Consider the following 17,235-nt stretch of genomic DNA (forward strand, 5'->3'; position numbering starts at 1 on the left):
TATAACCCTAGTCACCTCCCAAAGACACCATCTAAAAACTGCCATTACATCAGGGATTCAACTTATGAATTGTGACATAGTTCAGTCCATAGACCCTTATAATCTCAAGTGTATAATCTTGAAAATACAAGGGAAAAAAAGACTGAATCCACTGTACCAAGATGGCATCTAGGTAGTGGGACTTGGGAATCTTTTTCTTGATACTTCTCTGTATTGACAAATTTGTCTACAATGAGCACAACTGACTTTTTAAAACTTTTTATTTTATATTGGAGTATAGCCAATTAACAGTGTTGTAATAGTTTCAGGTTGACAGAAGGGGCTCAGCCATACATATATGTGTATCTTTTCTCCCCCAAACTCCCCTCCTATCCAGGCTGCTACATGACATTGAGCAGCGTTCCATGGGCTATATGGTAGATCCTTGTTAGTTATCCATTTTAAATATAGCAGTGTGAACATGATTGATTTTTATCCTCTTTTTTATTGAAGGATAGTTGATTTACAGTATTGCATTAGTTTCAGATGTTCAGCATAGTGATTCCATTATTTTTTGCAGATTGTATTCTATTTTAGGCTATTATAAGATATTGAATATAATTCCCTGTTCTATACCATAAATCCTTGTTGCTTATCAATTGTGTGTATAATAGTTTCACAATTTACTTTTATAATCAGGGAATATATTTAAATTTGTCTTGCTAAGTGTTTAGGAGGGAAGAGAGACGTTTTGGTTACTTATAGACCAGAAGATGGGAAGAAAGGGCAAGAGAGAGCATTTTCTGGGTGCCCACTGTATTCTGGGTGTTTTTATTTACATTACCTGTTCAGAGAGAGTACACACAAAAATAAATAAATGACTTCTTGATTCACATAACAGTAATAAGTAGTCATCTTATTACTTTATTATTAAATTAACAGAATAAGTAAAGAAGGGACACATCTTTACAGAAGAATTCCATCCCTTTCTCCAGGGGATCTTCCCAATCCTGGAATCAAACCCAGGTCTCCTGCATTGCAGACAGATCTTTACTTGGGAAAGTGAAGGGTTAACTTTTTCAATGTAAATTCAGACTCCCTAGTTTCTGTTCTCAGACCCCAAAGAATTCCCACCCCAGTTGAGACTGAGAGAATCTCACAGAGACTTCTGTGGTTACGGTGGCTAGGAAAACCCTCCAGGGAGGTGATAGTTTAGCAAGTAACTCAAGTTCTTGCAGTCTGTGTCTGGCTCAGCCCCCACCACAAGTTACCAAGTCCAAAATGTCAAGAGTGTTGATGTTGAGAAGCCCTGCTCTAGAGGACCATGGATCCTTGGAGATGGGCCACTGGGGCATCCCTGAGCATGGTGGACCTATCTCCATTAGGATTTTGTGGTAGGGTAGGAAGACGATCAGCCCTGGGATTTCTTTGGAAGGAATGATGCTGAAGCTGAAACTCCAGTACTTTGGCCACCTCATGCCAAGAGTTGACTCATTGGAAAAGACTCTGATGCTGGGAGGGATTGAGGGCAGGAGGAGAAGGGGACGACAAAGGATGAGATGGCTGGATGGCATCACTGACTCGATGGACGTGAGTCTGAGTGAACTCCAGGAGTTGGTGATGGACAGGGAGGCCTGGCGTGCTGCGATTCATGGGGTCGCAAAGAGTTGGACACGACTGAGTGACTGATCTGATGTGCTTATCCAAGCCCAAAGACTGCAAAGGCAGGTATATGTTGAAATTCTGTGCCAGAAGTGTAGTCCAAGTCATTTTTAACTGCTAGAGAATGAACCTCAGTCAACATAGCCAGCTCCCTTGTCCCGAAGCCTCTGAAGGACCCACATGGCTCCAGTGCCCACTGGACAAGCCTCATTGCTGGACCTTCCTGGGGACCAATCTGGATCTGAGCAACATACTGGAATAATAGTGAATTATCAGCCATTTCATCTATGCCACATTACTCTAGGTGTTTCTCTGTGCACCACCTGTGACTCCTGTGGTACAGTCTTAAATATCCCCATTTTACAGATGAGGAAACTGAGGCCCAGAGCCACACATATGGAGTTAAGGTTGGAATCCAGCTCTGACTCAGCACTGGCTGCCTTGGAATCTGCCATTTGCCGCCTCCTACAGCAAACAGGCTGGAGGACTGGCTCTCTGAGCTCAAGGGGGTGGGCCGGGGGAAGCCCAGGAGGGCTGCACTGGGGCCGTTTGCTAGAGCATTGTGTGCTGCTTGAGCGACAGGCAGTCTCATTTCACAGGGACCCCCTCACCATATGTGCCTGCATGACTCAAAAAAAAAAAAAGAAAAGAAATCACCCCACCCTACGCAGAGGACATCCCCAATATGTTCCTCATCATCTGGGCCAAAGTAGAGTGGGAGTGCGGTGTGGGTGATGGGACCTGCCCTCTTTTGGTTGCTACCCGGGCAGGAAGCTAAAAGACTGGGGTCCTGGCAGACCCAGTACATCTAAAGTTAACATTTTGCCATTTGCTGAGAGCCTACAGCATCCATCCCTACATCTTCCTTTTATCATCAACTGATCCATAAAACAGCCTCATGGGACTTCGCTGGTGTCCAGTAGGAAAGACTCCGTGCTGCCAATGCAAGATGCCTGGGTTTGATCCCTGGTCAGGGAACTAGATCCCACCTGCTGCGTCTAAGACCAAGTGTAGTCAAATAAACAAATGAATATTTTTAAAAAGTCATGCGGGGAGATATTTTTAGGTCCATCTTCCAGATGAGGAAACTGAGGCCCACAGTGATGCAAGGACCTGTCAAGATCCCCTAGTCAGAGTGGTGTAATCAGGATTCAAACCCAGCGCTGGGCATTAACTACTACACTCCCCTGGTGGTGGTGTTTAGTCAGTAAGTCCTGTCTGACTCTGTTGAACTCCATGGACTCTAGCCCGCCAGGCTCCTCTGTCCATGGGATTCCCCAAGCAAAAATATTAGAGTGGGTTGCCATTTCCTTCTCCAGGGGATCTTCCTGACCCAGGGATCAAACCCTCATCTCCTGCATTGCAGGCATGTTCTTTACCACTGAGCCACTCCCTCCCTCTCTCTAAAAACTCCCTTTCTCTTTTTCTTTTTCCCTCTCTGTCTGTGTCTCTCTTCACTCTTGGTCTCTGTCTCTTTCTACATCTTTCTCTCTCGCCCTTTCCTTTGTTCACTTATTTCTCTCTCTCCGTCCCACCTCTCTGTACTTTTCTTTGTGGCTCTTACTCTCTGTTACTCTCTGAGTGTCGATTAGGAAAGCGACAAAGCTGTGCTCAGTCGACAGTTAAGATGCCAGTCACGAATGGTAGAAACTAATCCTTGACCTCAGCCCTTGTTAATTCATAGATGTTCATCTTGGCCAATATCAAAGCATCAGATCTCGGCAAGGGGGGCGGAGGGGGCACTTTGGATTACACATTCACACAACAAACACTCATTGGATGTGTACTGCATACAGGCAATTTTCTGTGCAGCAAGAGGAAGAGACAAAAATCCCTTTTTGGAGGGGAGTTGACATTTTGGGGGGAGAAGCAAGCTGTCAACAAGATAATTAAGAAATGTTTATATATATGGCAGAATCTTTAATATTTTAGGCTTTGTGGGTCATGCAGTCTCTGTCACAACTACTCATTCTGCTTTCGTAGCACAAAAGCAGCCACAGAGAAGATACATAATGAATGGGCATGACTGTGTGCCAAAAAACCTTTAATTTACAAAAACAGGTGACTAGCCCTTGGGCAGCGGTTTGCCGACTCCGAGACAAAGAAAGCAGTAGAAAGTGTTGTGGACCCTCAAGGTGAGAGGTTGAAGCTCTTCCAATAAGACCTGAAAGAAGTGAGGAGGGTCCATACAGGGATGTGAGGAAAGAGAGACCCAGGTGGACAAGACAGCCAGTGCAAAGGCCCTGAGGTAGCAGTGTTTCTGGCATTTGTGAAGAGCAGCGAGGTGGCCCATGTGGCTGGAAGTGAAGCAGTGGGGAGCAAGGGAGCTGAAGAGGCCAGAAAAGGTGATGGGAGACCTCAGAGACAGAAAGGCCACATAATTTACCACCCAAACAAAGACCGTTTTGAGGGTGAATGGAGGAAAGGAGGGCTCAAAAAATAATTAGCAGGCATTGCATGATTTAATAACAGGCATAAACTGGGGTTTCACTGGTAGCCCAAGGCAGTAAAGAATCTGCCCGCAATGCAGGAGACCTGGGTTTGATCCTTGGGTCGGGAAGATCCCCTGGAGAACGGAACGGCTACCCATTCCGATACTCTTGCCTGAAGAATCCCATGGACAGAGGAGCCCAGTAGACTACAGTCCATGGGGTCACTCAGTCAGACACGACTGAGAAGCTAACACTTTTTCATAAACTGGGACAGAAATAGAACCTCCCTCATGGCACCTTGGGGCTCTGGGTCTTTCATGGTCAAATCCACTCCATTCTTTTGTCCCACATCTTTGTCCATTTCTCTGTTGATGGACATTTAGGGTTGATTTCCATTTGTCTCATAATTAGTGACCGACTCATTGTGATCCCATGGACTGCAGCCCACCAGGCTCCTCTGTCCGTGGAGTTCTCCAGGCAGGAATACTGGAGTGGGTAACCGTTTCCTTCTCCCGTTGATCTTCTCTACCCAGGAATCAAACCCGGGTCTCCTCCACTGCAGTCATGTTCTTTACTGTCTGATCCACCAGCATCTTTTCATGTGAAGTGTGGCTGCTTTATTCTTTATTGGCGTATAGTTGCTTTGCAATGTTGTGTTCATTTCTACTATATAGCAAAGTACATCAGCTATACGTATACATATACTCCCTCTATTTTGGATGTTCTTCCCCTTTAGGTCACCACAGAGCACTGAGCAGAGTTCCCTGAGCTCAGAACATATACAACAGATTCCCATTAGTTGTCCATTTTATACATAGTAGTGTATATATGGGCTTGACAGGTGGCTCAGTGGGTAAAGAATCCTCCTGCCAGTGCAGGAGACACAAGGGACGTGGTTTCAACCCCTGAGTCAGGAAGATCCCCTGGAGTAGGAAATGGCGCCCCACTCTAGTATTCTTGCCTAGAAAATCCCATGGACAGAGAAGCCTGGCAGACTACAGTCCATGAGGTAGCAAAGAGTCGGATATGACTGAGCACAGCAATACAGCAGAGTGTGTATATGTCAACCCAAGTCTCCCAATCCATCACACCCTCTTTTCCCCTTGGTAACCATACATTTGTTGTCTAAACCACCCCATTCTTCTCCTTTATGCTGGGGAGTTGGGTGTTCTTTTGGGCTGAGAGTTGTTTGGTTGTTTTGAGGGGGCTTATTTTTGCATCTTCTACACTTTTTCTGAATGAACCATGCCCAAAATATTAGAAGAAAATAAGCCATAAACCAGAAGGCACTTAAGGATTTTACTGGGACTCGGCCATTAATTTGTTTGATGAGTATTTATCGAGTGCTTGCGAAGCACCAGGCGCCTCGCTAGGTACCAACAGTGCTGAGATGAATCAGTATTTTCCCTCTTCTTTAAGACTCTCTTGGGCCAATTTTTCTAAACAGAATATACTATGTAAGTGCAGTGACTGAGTGAGATAGAGAAAAAATCAGTCGGATGCAAGCCAGGATGATGGGTCTAGTCACAGCCATGCCATCCACACTGTGTGTGAGCCAGGCAAATCATAGCATCTTCCACAGCCTCGGTTTCCCCCATCCACTGGGTGTGGAGACTGTGGGAATCGAGGGGTGTTTGTCAGCTCAAACAAGCTCTACTAGAGTGAGAGAGGTTGTCCCACCTGCCTCTCCAATGCCAGCAGAGCTACACTACCTCTGAGACTCTGGGTAGAATTCTTTTTTGCCTCTTCCAAACTTCTTGTGGTGACTATCAACCCTTAGCCTTCTTTGACTCACAGCTGCATCCCTCCAGCCTCTGCCTCCATCGTTACATGGCTGTGTGTCCCTGTCTTCACCTGCTGTTTTCCTCTTCTTTTCTGAATATTATTTTTATTTTATGTCTTTATTTTTGTCTGCACTGGGCCTTCCTTGCTGTGCATGGACTTTCTGTAGTTGGATGTGTGGGCTTCTCACAGCAGTGGCTTCTCTTGTGAAGCATGGGCTCCAGGTGCACGGGCTTCAGTACTTGCAGTGCATGGGTTTAGTTCCCTTGTGGCATGGGGAATCTTCCCAGACCAGGGATCAAACCTGTGTCCCCTGCGTTGGCAGATGGATTCTTAACCACTGGACCACCAAGGAAATCCCTGTTTTCCTCTTCTTAAGAGGACACCAGTCCTATTGGACTAGGGCCCACGACCACGACTTCATCTTAACTTGATGGCAGCTGTAGAGACCCCGTTTCCAAGTAGGGTCCCATTGACAGGTCCTGGGGGTTAGGATTTCAACATACCTTTTGACAGGATACAATGCAGCCCACAACAGGGATCTCGGACATGAGATCCTCATTTGCCTCAGTTTCCTCACCCAGGAAAATGGGAAGGATCACACACCACATTTTGTGAGAGGATCAAATGGGCTCCGGTAGGCTGAGGCCCTGGCATCGTGAGTGTCTTTTATGCCAGGCAGCATCATGGGGCCAGGTACTTTAAGGGCATCAGGGAGCTGGGGTATAGGCAGATCCCGGGATGGAGGGGCTGCATTGGGACCAAGGGACCTCAGGCGCTTCTCCCCGTTCAGGCCTGCCCTCCTCCCCCCACCCCCCACCACTCTGTCTCCATGCCAAATCTGCCTCCTGAGACAGCCCAGACTTTTTTCATCTGTTGGCCAGTGCAGGCTTTCCCTTCTAGGCTATATTTAGCCCCAAGAAATGGGAACAAAATGCCTCAGCCGCTGCAGCACTGGAGGGGGAAACACAAAGCCAGTTCCGCCTTCTGTCCAGTCCTTTCTGCTGACCCTTTTCTTTCTTCCAGAACCTTCCAGAAGCAAAGCATTAGAACTCTGTTAGAACGCAAGTGTGAGCTGGGACTGGCACATTCATTGTCCCCAGAACCTGTCTGTGTCCATGATGATAAAAGTTGGCTTTTTTGGTTTGTTTTCTTTCTTAATTATTGTGACGAAATAAGTATAACCTAAAATTTACCATCTAATCCGTTTAGGTGGCCACTTCATTGGCATTAAGTGCATTCATGTTGATATAAATTGTCACCACTGTCCGTCTCCAGAACTTTCTCACCTTGCAGAACTGAAACTCTGTCCTCGTTAAACACTAACCCTCTGTCCCCCTCCCCCAGACCCTGCCCACCGTTCTACTTTCTGACTCTGAATTTGACAAATGTGGGAACTTCATATGAGTACAATCATATAGTTTTTATCCTTTCATGTCTGGCTTACTTCACTTAGTATAGTGTCCTCAGGATTCATCCACACTGCAGCATGTGTCAGAATCTCCTTGCTTTTTTAAGGTAAAATTGACTTTGTTTGAAAAAAAAACTTTGGGGGAGGTTCAAGTGAAATCAATATACAGAACACTTCACAAATCATAAGCAAGGAGCTTGATAAATTTTTACAAACTGGACTCGTGGGTATAACCAGCACCCAGAATCAGGAAACAGAGCGTTCTCAGCCTCGAGAGCTTCTCCTCTTGCTCTCTCCTCAGTCACTACTCTCTCCAAAGGATACTCCATCTAGACCTCAGATATCATCAGCTTGTTTGCCTGTTTTTGTATTTTACATGAATGGAATCTTACATATTGGGCTGGCCAAAAAGTTCTATTGGGTTTTCTGTAACATCAGGTGGAAAAACCCGAATGAGCTTTTCGGCCAACCTAATACATGCTCTTTTCTGTCTGGCTTTTGCTGGAGGCCAGGTCTGTAAGGTTTCATGTGATGAATGGCGGTCTTCATTGCACAGTATTCCATTTATTTATTTTCTCTCTTGTTGACAAGGATTCAGATTGTTTCCAATGTGGGGCTGTTATGAAGATCACCACTATGAACATTCTTACATATATCTTTGGCATAGACAGGTTCACATTTCTGCTGGATAATATCCCAGGGCTGCCATGTTCAGGTCATAGTGAAGGTCCATGATTAATTTTAGTAGAAATTCCCATCCCATTTCAAAGTGGTTGGACTATGTGTGATGGATTGAATTGTGCCTCCTCCCAAATTCACATGTTGAAGCTCTAACCCTTAGTACCTCAGAATATGACTTTATTTGGGAATGGAGTCATTGCAGGAATAATTGGTAAAGATGAGGCCATTAGGATGGGCCCTAATCCAATGTGACTAGTGTCCCTATAGAAAGGGGAAATTTGGACACAGAGGCAGACATGCACAGAGAGAGAAAGTCATGTGTTGATGAAGACAGAAATCAGGGTGATGCATCTACAAGCCAAGGAACCACCAAAGGTTGTGGCAACCCAGATACCAGGGGAAAGGCATCGAACACATTCTCCCTCAGAGCCTCTAGAAGGAACCAACCATGCTGATACCCTGATCTTGGGTTTCTGGCCTCCAGGACCAGTAAATTTCCATTGTTTGAAGCCACTCATTTGGTGGTTCTTTGTTACAGCAGCCACGGAAACTGATACACCATGTTACCCTCCACTGACAGCATGCGAGTGTTCTAGTTCCTTCACAGACTCACCAGCACCTGGCATTGTCAGTCGTTCGCATTTTAGCCTTTCTGCAGGGCAGCAGTAGCACTGAATGTGCATTTAAAGGTGAGCTTTTAAAGCCACATTTGGGGGCCCCACATTCTGCGGATGTCACAGAGCTGATGAAGCACCAGAAGGCTTCCCACTAGGACTGGGGTTAAGTCCATAGGCTCTGGGGTCCGGCCACCTGGTTCAAATCCTGTGTCCACCACTGTCTAGCTCTGTAAGCTCAGGCTTCAGTTTTGACTTCATGGGGCTCGTTTTCCACAATTCATGATAATAACATAGGGACATCATGAGGATTAAATGAGTAAATAAACCAGCATCAGTAATATGCTTAGAAGGGTGTCTGGCACAAACAAAAAAAGTACTAAGTGCTGGATTTTATGTTTCTTTCTTTCTTTAGTCTTGATTTTCTTCCCCTCCTAACTTCCTCCTTGGCATAGTGTCCTGTTCTCCCAGAGAGGAATGTTCTATTTGTGGACAATTCTCCCCCTTGAGAATTGACTAGATAGGCTTTTCTGGCAATTTTTCTGTGGTTGACATTGATGCTGCAGGCAATAGAAGTGGAGGACACTTGAGGAAAAGTTTCATGGTCCTGCTGTCTAGCTTGGTGATTAAACCTAACTCTCAGACCTTGCCACCATGCACCTCCTCTCAAGGGAGACAGTATGACTGGGAGAGAGGGAGGGAACTAAGGGTTTATTTCTACACTTCAGTGGGGTTTTCCCCTCCTGCTACTGGAGTTTGGTGTGGGGAGTCCTCCTGAGTTTCATGCTGGTTTCTGGTCCCCTGAAAACCTGTGAGTCGGAGGGAGCTTTGTCCTTCCAGTGGTACCTCTGTAGTTTCCCCCACTGGTTGATCTTGTGCTCTCTTCCCCTCTCTGGGCTACCAGGACTCTAGGACTCCACAAGCCAAGGGCATTTGAGAACAAAGCCCCTGGAGAACCAGAGCTACCCCTCCACCTTTCAGGTCATACCTAAGTCCCACTCTGTACTCACCTGCTTTCCTTCCTCACCCCTCGTAGAGCAACGATGCCTCAGGGAACACTTGGAACTGGTTGTACTTCATCCCCCTCATCATCATCGGCTCCTTTTTTATGCTGAACCTCGTGCTGGGTGTGCTTTCTGGGTAAGTCTCTGCTGCTCCTCCCATCCCACTCCCCAACGCCATCTTTTCCCCAGGAAGATGCCATGAAAACTTTGTTTTCATTCTCCAGGCACAGAATAGGTCTCTTCTCTTGCTTTGGGTTATTGGTGCATTATCAGCAATCCATGTACAGATGCTCAAATTGTGTACTTCTGGGGACACCCAGTGAAGAGATTCATGGGAACTGAAATCCAACCCAGGCTTCACTCACTAAGCTTCACCCCTGGCACTGAGCTACTTCCAAAAGGTAGCTCAGTGCTTTTTTTTGAAGGTTTTCTCAAATTTTTCAGACCCACAACACAAAACACGAGAAAATTCTATAGAGTTTTAATTTCTGTAATTTACATTTAAAAAAAATAACAGGTTGGGTTTTCCCCGTCCCTTATTTTCCAAATATAAAATTGTAGCTTACAATCAAACATGCATTTTCATAACACACATTGTACCCTACCCCCAAGATTGTTTATCTGGCTTCATCATAAATGAGTTTAATTTTTCTTACTACAAGCCTGGGGATTGGTTTGCTGGCTCCATGGTGTCGTGATAGACCCCAGCTTCTTCTAGCTTTCCATGCTGACATCCTTATTAGAGACTTTAAATCTCATGGGATTCTTTATGGTCTCAAAATGGCTACTTCATACTCACAAGATAGGCATCTCACACTCCAAACAGGAAGAGGAAAAAGGGAAACCCGAAGGGTCCTATATCATGGAAGTGAGATTGCTGCAGAAATCTTCAGCTTATGTGTCACTGGCATTACTTAAAAAAGGGATGAAACTATTCTTTAGCCAAGAATACAGAGAATGAGAATGGGGTTTACAGCCAGCAGTGGTTGGCATGACATGGTTTATGGTTTTGTGGGGTTTTTTTCTCTAACTGGGTGTAGTTGGTGGGAAATGTGGGAAGCTGGCAGAAATGCCCACTCCTATAGTATTCTAATCTTCTCCCAGAAGACCTGATTCCTCTTGTTTAAATGCACCGCCCTCCAGGGATTCTGAATCCCCAAACACACACACGCACACACTCCCTGAAATTTCTGAAACAGCCAGACCTGACTCTCCTGCGCTTCTTCAGGGAGTTTGCCAAAGAAAGGGAGCGGGTGGAGAACCGGCGGGCATTTCTGAAGCTGAGGCGGCAGCAGCAGATTGAACGAGAGCTCAATGGGTACATGGAGTGGATCTCAAAAGCAGGTGAGGCCCTTTCATCCTGGGGCCCAAGAACTGAAATCTCATGTCACGGAGCACAGTGAGAGTCACGCATGCAGTTTGGAGATGGATGAGGGGAGGGGACAGAGGATCTGAACTGGTAGTCCCGATGTTTAGCAACAGGAATCCAGAGAGATGAAGCCAGGACATGACGTAACATTATACTCGAGAGCTCTAAAGCCAGACATTGGTTTAGATCCCCACTCTGCCACCTCCTAGCAATGCTCCTCACTGCCCTGTGCCTCAGTCTCCCAGCCTGTTAAACAGAGATCATGATAGTACCTACCTCATAAAGCTGTTGAGATGTCCCTAAGGTAATCTAAGCTAAGTGCTTGAACTTCCCTGGCTGTCCAGTGGTTAAGACTCCACACTCCCACTGCAGGGAGCATGGGTTCAATCCCTGGTCAAGGAAGATCCTGCATGCCAAGTGGCTCAGCCAAAAAAAAAAAAAGAGAGAGAGAGCAGTACCTAACATACTATAGGTATTGTACATGTTTATTTGTTTGGTAATTCAGACAATTATGGGGAACCTGCTGTATGCCAGACAGTGTTCTAGACACTGAGATTTGGTCTCTGCCTGCAGGGCTCTGATAGTCTAATGAGAGAGACAGAAAATAACCAAATACACATAATATTGGGTGTTGCTAAATGCTGAGAGGAAAAATAAAACAGGGTAGGAGGCAGGAAAGAGAGACAGCAGGGTGATCAGAGAGGGTCTCTCTGAGGAGGTGACCTCTGAGCAGAGACCTGGAGGAAGTGAATAAGGAAGCCCTGTGGATGTCTCGGGGAGGGGCCTTCCCGCCAGAGGGAACAGCAAGTGCAAAGGCCCTGGGGTAGGAGCAGAGTGGAGTCACAGCAGGGAAGCCAGTGGGGCTGGGGCAGAGTGAGGGGAGAGCAAGAGGAAAGGAGGACTGGGAGGTGACAGGGGTCAGGTCAGGCAACATCTTATAAGTTATGGTTAGGAGGTTGGTTTTGATTTTGAAGCAGATAGGGATGATGTTGGCATTACAATGTTGCTTAAGTGGGGCTGGGAGTCAAAAGCAAGTTAGCAAGCACATCTCTGGCTGATAGAGTTGTCACTCAGCAAGGGAAGACTGGAGTGCCTGGGAGGACTCTTCTCCTTTCCCATCCAAGGGAACCCATCCCCAGGAGAGTCCTCCAGATGCTGGAGCGTAAATTAACTATGTGCTCTTGCTCTTCAGAAGAGGTGATCCTCGCCGAAGATGAAACTGATGGGGAGCAGAGACATCCCTTTGATGGTAACTGCTCTGAACCTGGCTTGGGGGTTGGGATGGGTCCCAGGGAACACAGGGGGAACCAGAGCTGGGGGGATGGGTTGCTTCTTTTTGAGGGGCCTCCAGGGGATGGATGTTCAGGGCCCAAGTGATGCCAAGAACTAACACAAGACTGGGCCGGGCTCAGGAAGATATGGAGAATGGTGAGACTGTTTCCTCAAGGAATTTCAGGACTTTGTCACAGGGTTCCTGTTTCCTGCCTGCCCTGTCTGCTTTGACCACGTGCCCAGCTTCTGCTTTGTGCTTCCATTTTCCTCATCTGTCAAATGGGCGTGATAATTACCATACCTACCTGAGTTGATTGTTTATGACTGTCACACTAAGTATGGCAGATAGAATGCATAGGACGGTATCTGGCTTGGGGTCAGCCCCATCTATGTTCACTAAGTAAAATAATAATAAGCAAAATAAGTAATAGTAATTTCAGGGACTTCCCTGTCAGTCCAGTGGTTGAGACTCCCTGTCTCCAATGCAAGGGCCACAAGTTCAATACTGGGTCGGGGGACTGTGATCCCACATGCCACAAGATGCAGCCAAAATTTTTTTTAAGTAATTTCAGCAATGGAAGTACCCTGGTGGTTGGTCCAGTGGTTAGAACTCAACACTTTCACTGCAGTGGCCCAGGTTCAATCCCTGGTTGAAGAACTAAGATCCCACAAGCCATGCACTATGGCCAAAAATTAAGTAATTTCACCAAGAATCCAGCTTAATACTAAGGACAGTTGTCTTACATTAGAAATTTGACTAGACAGAGCAATGACTGTGGATTGAAGAAACCAGGAGTGAGAAGGAAGGAAAGGAGATGGGGCTCCATCCTAAGAGTAACATGGATTTTACTCTTTGAGAGGAGAGAAAGACAGTACCCATAAATGAAAGTGTAAGGCACTCAGTCGTGTCCGACTCTTTGCAACCCCATGAATTGTAGCGTGCCAGGCTCCTTTGTTCATGGAATTCTCCAGGCCAGAATACTGAAATGGGTAGCTGTTCACTTCTCCAGGGTATCTTCCCAACCCAGGGGTCAAACCCAGGTCTCCTGCATTGCAGGCAGATTCTTTGCCATCTGAGCCACCAGGGAAGCCCAAGAATAATGGAATGGGTAGCCTATCCCTTCTCCAGTGGATCTTCCTGACCCAGAAATCAAACCAGGGTCTCCTGCATTGCAGGTGGATTCTTTATCAGCTGAGCTAACAGGGAATGGGGGTGTCTAAATCACTTTATTGGAAGTATGTGCCTGAACTCACTATTCCCTGGAGAGCTCTTGGGGTGTAGAACCTAAATATTAAGGAAGGGCTCCCACAGTCCCAGCCAGCCTGGCAAGTGCGCTAAAGGTTAAGGGGGTGGGCTGTTTTCATAGGAGTCTACATGTCCAATCCCAGGACTCCTAGAGGGAAAATGCTGACCAAGAGCCCAGACTTAGATTAAACAGGAACTTGGTTCTCATCTTTACCTCATAAGCAAAGTCATGTAACCTCCCTAAGCTTCTGTCCCCACATCTGTGAAATGGGCATACTGTTACTTCCCATGAAATCAGGCTGCTACGTGGGTGAAATCCAACAATATGGAGAAAGTCCCTAATAGAGCGCCTGGCACCCAGGGACACACGCAGTCAATGTCATTGTTATAGCAAAAAGGGTAACATCTTTTTCTCTTGCCGTGTTTCCATTGTTGGAGCTCTGCGGAGAGCCACTATAAAGAAGAGCAAGACAGACCTGCTCAACCCCGAGGAGGCTGAGGATCAGCTGGCCGACATCGCCTCTGTGGGTAAGTCCCCCAGCTGCTGCCTGGCCATCATTTATTATTTCCTGGGAGATGAAGGTGAGGGCTTGGAGCTGCTTGGATTGGGTTTTAATTCTGCCCGTTCTCAACTGTATTTCCTGGGGCAGATGACATGATTATGGGAATAACAACAGCCCCTGTCTTCTCGTATTGTTTCAAGAAGTAAAATTAAATAACACACATAGAAGTAACTGGATCTATGTCAAGTAAAACTAAATAACCACTGGACTGCACTTCCCTGGTGGTCCAGTAGTTAAGACTCTGTGCTTCCACTGCAGGGGCACATGTTCGATCCCTGGTCAGGAACTAAGATCCCATATGCCTTTTGCTGCAGCCAAAAAAAAAAAAAAAACACACACACATATAGCATTTAGAACACCATGTGGCAGAAAAGAAGATCCCCATGATATTGGCTAATATTATTCATGAGTAATGTTATTATTCATTAATGCTTACTCGGGAGGCTACTGTTACTGAATGCCCATTTGTGAACAGGACCGAGATCAAATCCCTACCCTTGTGGAACTTACAGTCCAGTGCAGAAAATAGATATTACGCAGGTAATTACAGAAATAAGCTTGTAATGATAACGACACTGCAGAGGAGATGCTCCTCACTCAGCTGCTCTGGAAGAGTGGAGTGTAGTCAGAGAGGGCTTCTTGGAGGAGGTGACATTGTTCTGAGAACCAAAGGGAAGATAGGAGTTTGCCACAGCAGTGGGTGCAGAGTGAACCAGGCAGAAGGCTGTGCCCAGGCGGTTGTCATTGGTTATTGCCAAGGACAGAGTTTGAGGTGGGAACATTTGTCTTTCCTTTTTACCCCTCTTGGGTGAGACTGTTGCTTTGACCTTCTCTAAGGAGATTCTGTTATTTTTTTGAAACTGAGTCTTCATTGCTGCACTCAGGCTTTCTCTAGTTGCAGCAAGTAGGGGTCTAATCTGCACTGTGGTGTGTGGGCTTCTCCTTGTGGCGGCTTCTCTCGTGGAGCACAGGCTCTAGGGTGCTTGGCCTTCAGTAGTTGCAGCGCATGGGCTCTGTAGTTGCGGCTTGCAGACTCTAGGGCACAGGCTTACTAGCTGTGGTTGTCTGGCTTAATTGCTCTAGAGCCTGTGGAATCCTCCCAGACCAGGGTCGAACCTGTGTCCCTGCATTGACAGGCAGATTTTTATCCACTGAGCCACCAGGGGAGAAGGCAATGGCAACCCACTCCAGTAGTCTTGCCTGGAAAATCCCATGTACGGAGGAGCCTGGTAGGCTGCAGTCCATGGGGTCGCGAAGAGTCGGACATGACTGAGCGACTTCACTTTCACTTTTCACTTTCATGCATTGGAGAAGGAAATGGCAACCCACTCCAGTGTTCTTGCCTTGAGAATCCCAGGGACGGGGAGCCTGGTGGGCTGCCGTCTCTGGGGTCGCACAGAGTCAGACACGACTAAAGCAACTTAGCAGCAGCAGCAGTAGAGCCATCAGGGAAGTGCCTGAAATAGGTTCCTAAAAATTCCAGTTATGAAGGGGATTCCCTGGCGGTCCGGTGGTCAGGACTCTGCACTTTCACTGCCAAGGGTGCAGGCTCAGTCCCCGATTGGGGAACTAAGATCCGACAAGTCACATGGTGGGGCCAAAAAATAAAATAAAAATTCTAGTTACGGGGCCTCCCTCATGGCCCAGTGGTAAAGAAACCACCTGCCAATGCAGGAGACATGAGTTCGATCCCGGGTCTAGGAAGATCCCACATGCTGAGGAGCAGCTAAGCCCGTGCACCACAACTTTTGAAGTCCGTGAGCCTAGAGCCTGTGCTCTGCAGTGAGAAGCCACCACAGTGAAGAGCCGGCAACCCGAGAGTAGTCCACTCACTGCAACTAGAGAAAGCCGGTGCAGCAGCAAAGGCCCAGCACGCCTAAATAAATAAATGGTTTTTTTTTTTTTAAAGTCTAAGTATGAAGAGTAGATGAGAGAGCTTCCAGGCAGAGAAAATAACAGGAGACTCTGAGAGGAGCAGACATTAAGGCTGAATGGGTATCGTGTGGCTGGAGTGTAGAGGCAAGGCTGGGGGAGGGAATTCAAAATATACACGTGTTTTGGGGAATTCCCGGTCAGTCCAGTGGTTAGGACTCCAGACTTCTATTGCAGAGGATACAGGTTTGGGCCCTGGCTGGGGAACTAAGATCCCACAAGCTGAACAGCACGGCCAAAAATAAAAATCAAAAGGTACTTGTGTTTCTAATCCCTAGGAACCCACTACTTCATACTCAGGTTGCTTCACTCCCCCCTAGTTTATAAGCTTACTGCTGAGTTTCAACATGATTTCCATGCCATCCCACACTCCAGAGGGTGGCCACACTGTGGCTTGCTCAGCCTTAGCTTTATTATATGGTATCTGAGTTGTTTCCAGTTTTTGCCTTTACGAGGAGCACTGCTGGGAGCATTTACGTACAATGACTCCTCCCACCCTTTGGGAGGATTTCTTTGGGGATAATTATAGGATCAAAGATATTAACAGCTTTTCAACTCATTATTCACAGAGCTGTTCTGAGTTTCAAAAACATTGAACCCATTTATAAACCTGCCAAGTATGCAGACGTTTATGGACTCTCCCACCCCGGCCATTGCCTGTTACGTGTTTAATTTCCTTTCTGGATAAATCAGTTTGTAATGATACCTTAAAGCTTGTTTTAATTTGCATTTTTAATATCTAGCCAAAACACTCTTTTTCCTCATAATGATGAACAAATCCTGCTTCCACTTGTGGATACATCTATTTCTGTCCTTCTAGAAAATTCAAGAATCAGGGTGCTCCATCATCGCCCTGTGCATTTGATTGGTTATGTCCGTCCCACAAATTTCCCATTTAAGTTGCCCAATTTTCTAATCTGTTACGTTAAATTTTGATAGGCAAACATTTTTGTCTATACCACATGTATTAAATGCCAGGCACTGAAACCGTGGGGTACCCAAGTCAAACTCTCCTTTATGGATGAGACTGAGTTGTTGTTTAGCCACTAAGTCGTGTCCGACTCTGCGACCCCACAGACTGCAGTGCACCAGGCTTCCCTGTCCTTCACTATCTCTGGGCGTTTGCTCAGACTCATGTCCATGGAGTCGGTGATGCCATCCAACCATCTCACCTGTTCTTAATTAACAGGGAGATACTATTTGTCATCAGTCCTTCTGGAAAAGATGAAGAAGTATTACTACCCAATGTTGGCAAAGATGTGAAAAAATGGGCATAGCCTTATGCTGT

The 17,235-nt window shown here is 46.4% G+C and overlaps 1 protein-coding gene across 5 annotated transcripts in view; it reads left to right on the forward strand.

The window, feature by feature from the left end:
• CACNA1A (calcium voltage-gated channel subunit alpha1 A) overlaps positions 1-17,235 on the forward strand; it is a 253,586-nt gene that overhangs the window by 129,176 nt on the left and 107,175 nt on the right. For all 5 annotated transcript variants that reach the window (XM_061421929.1, XM_061421925.1, XM_061421926.1 and 2 more), the window contains 4 exons: positions 9,598-9,701; positions 10,794-10,909; positions 12,127-12,183; positions 13,891-13,980. In XM_061421929.1, the coding sequence (XP_061277913.1) occupies positions 9,598-9,701; positions 10,794-10,909; positions 12,127-12,183; positions 13,891-13,980 (367 nt within the window). The remainder of the gene's footprint in view (positions 1-9,597; positions 9,702-10,793; positions 10,910-12,126; positions 12,184-13,890; positions 13,981-17,235) is intronic.

This window comes from Bos javanicus, chromosome 7, assembly GCF_032452875.1.
Source record: "Bos javanicus breed banteng chromosome 7, ARS-OSU_banteng_1.0, whole genome shotgun sequence".
Lineage (NCBI taxonomy): Eukaryota > Metazoa > Chordata > Mammalia > Artiodactyla > Bovidae > Bos > Bos javanicus.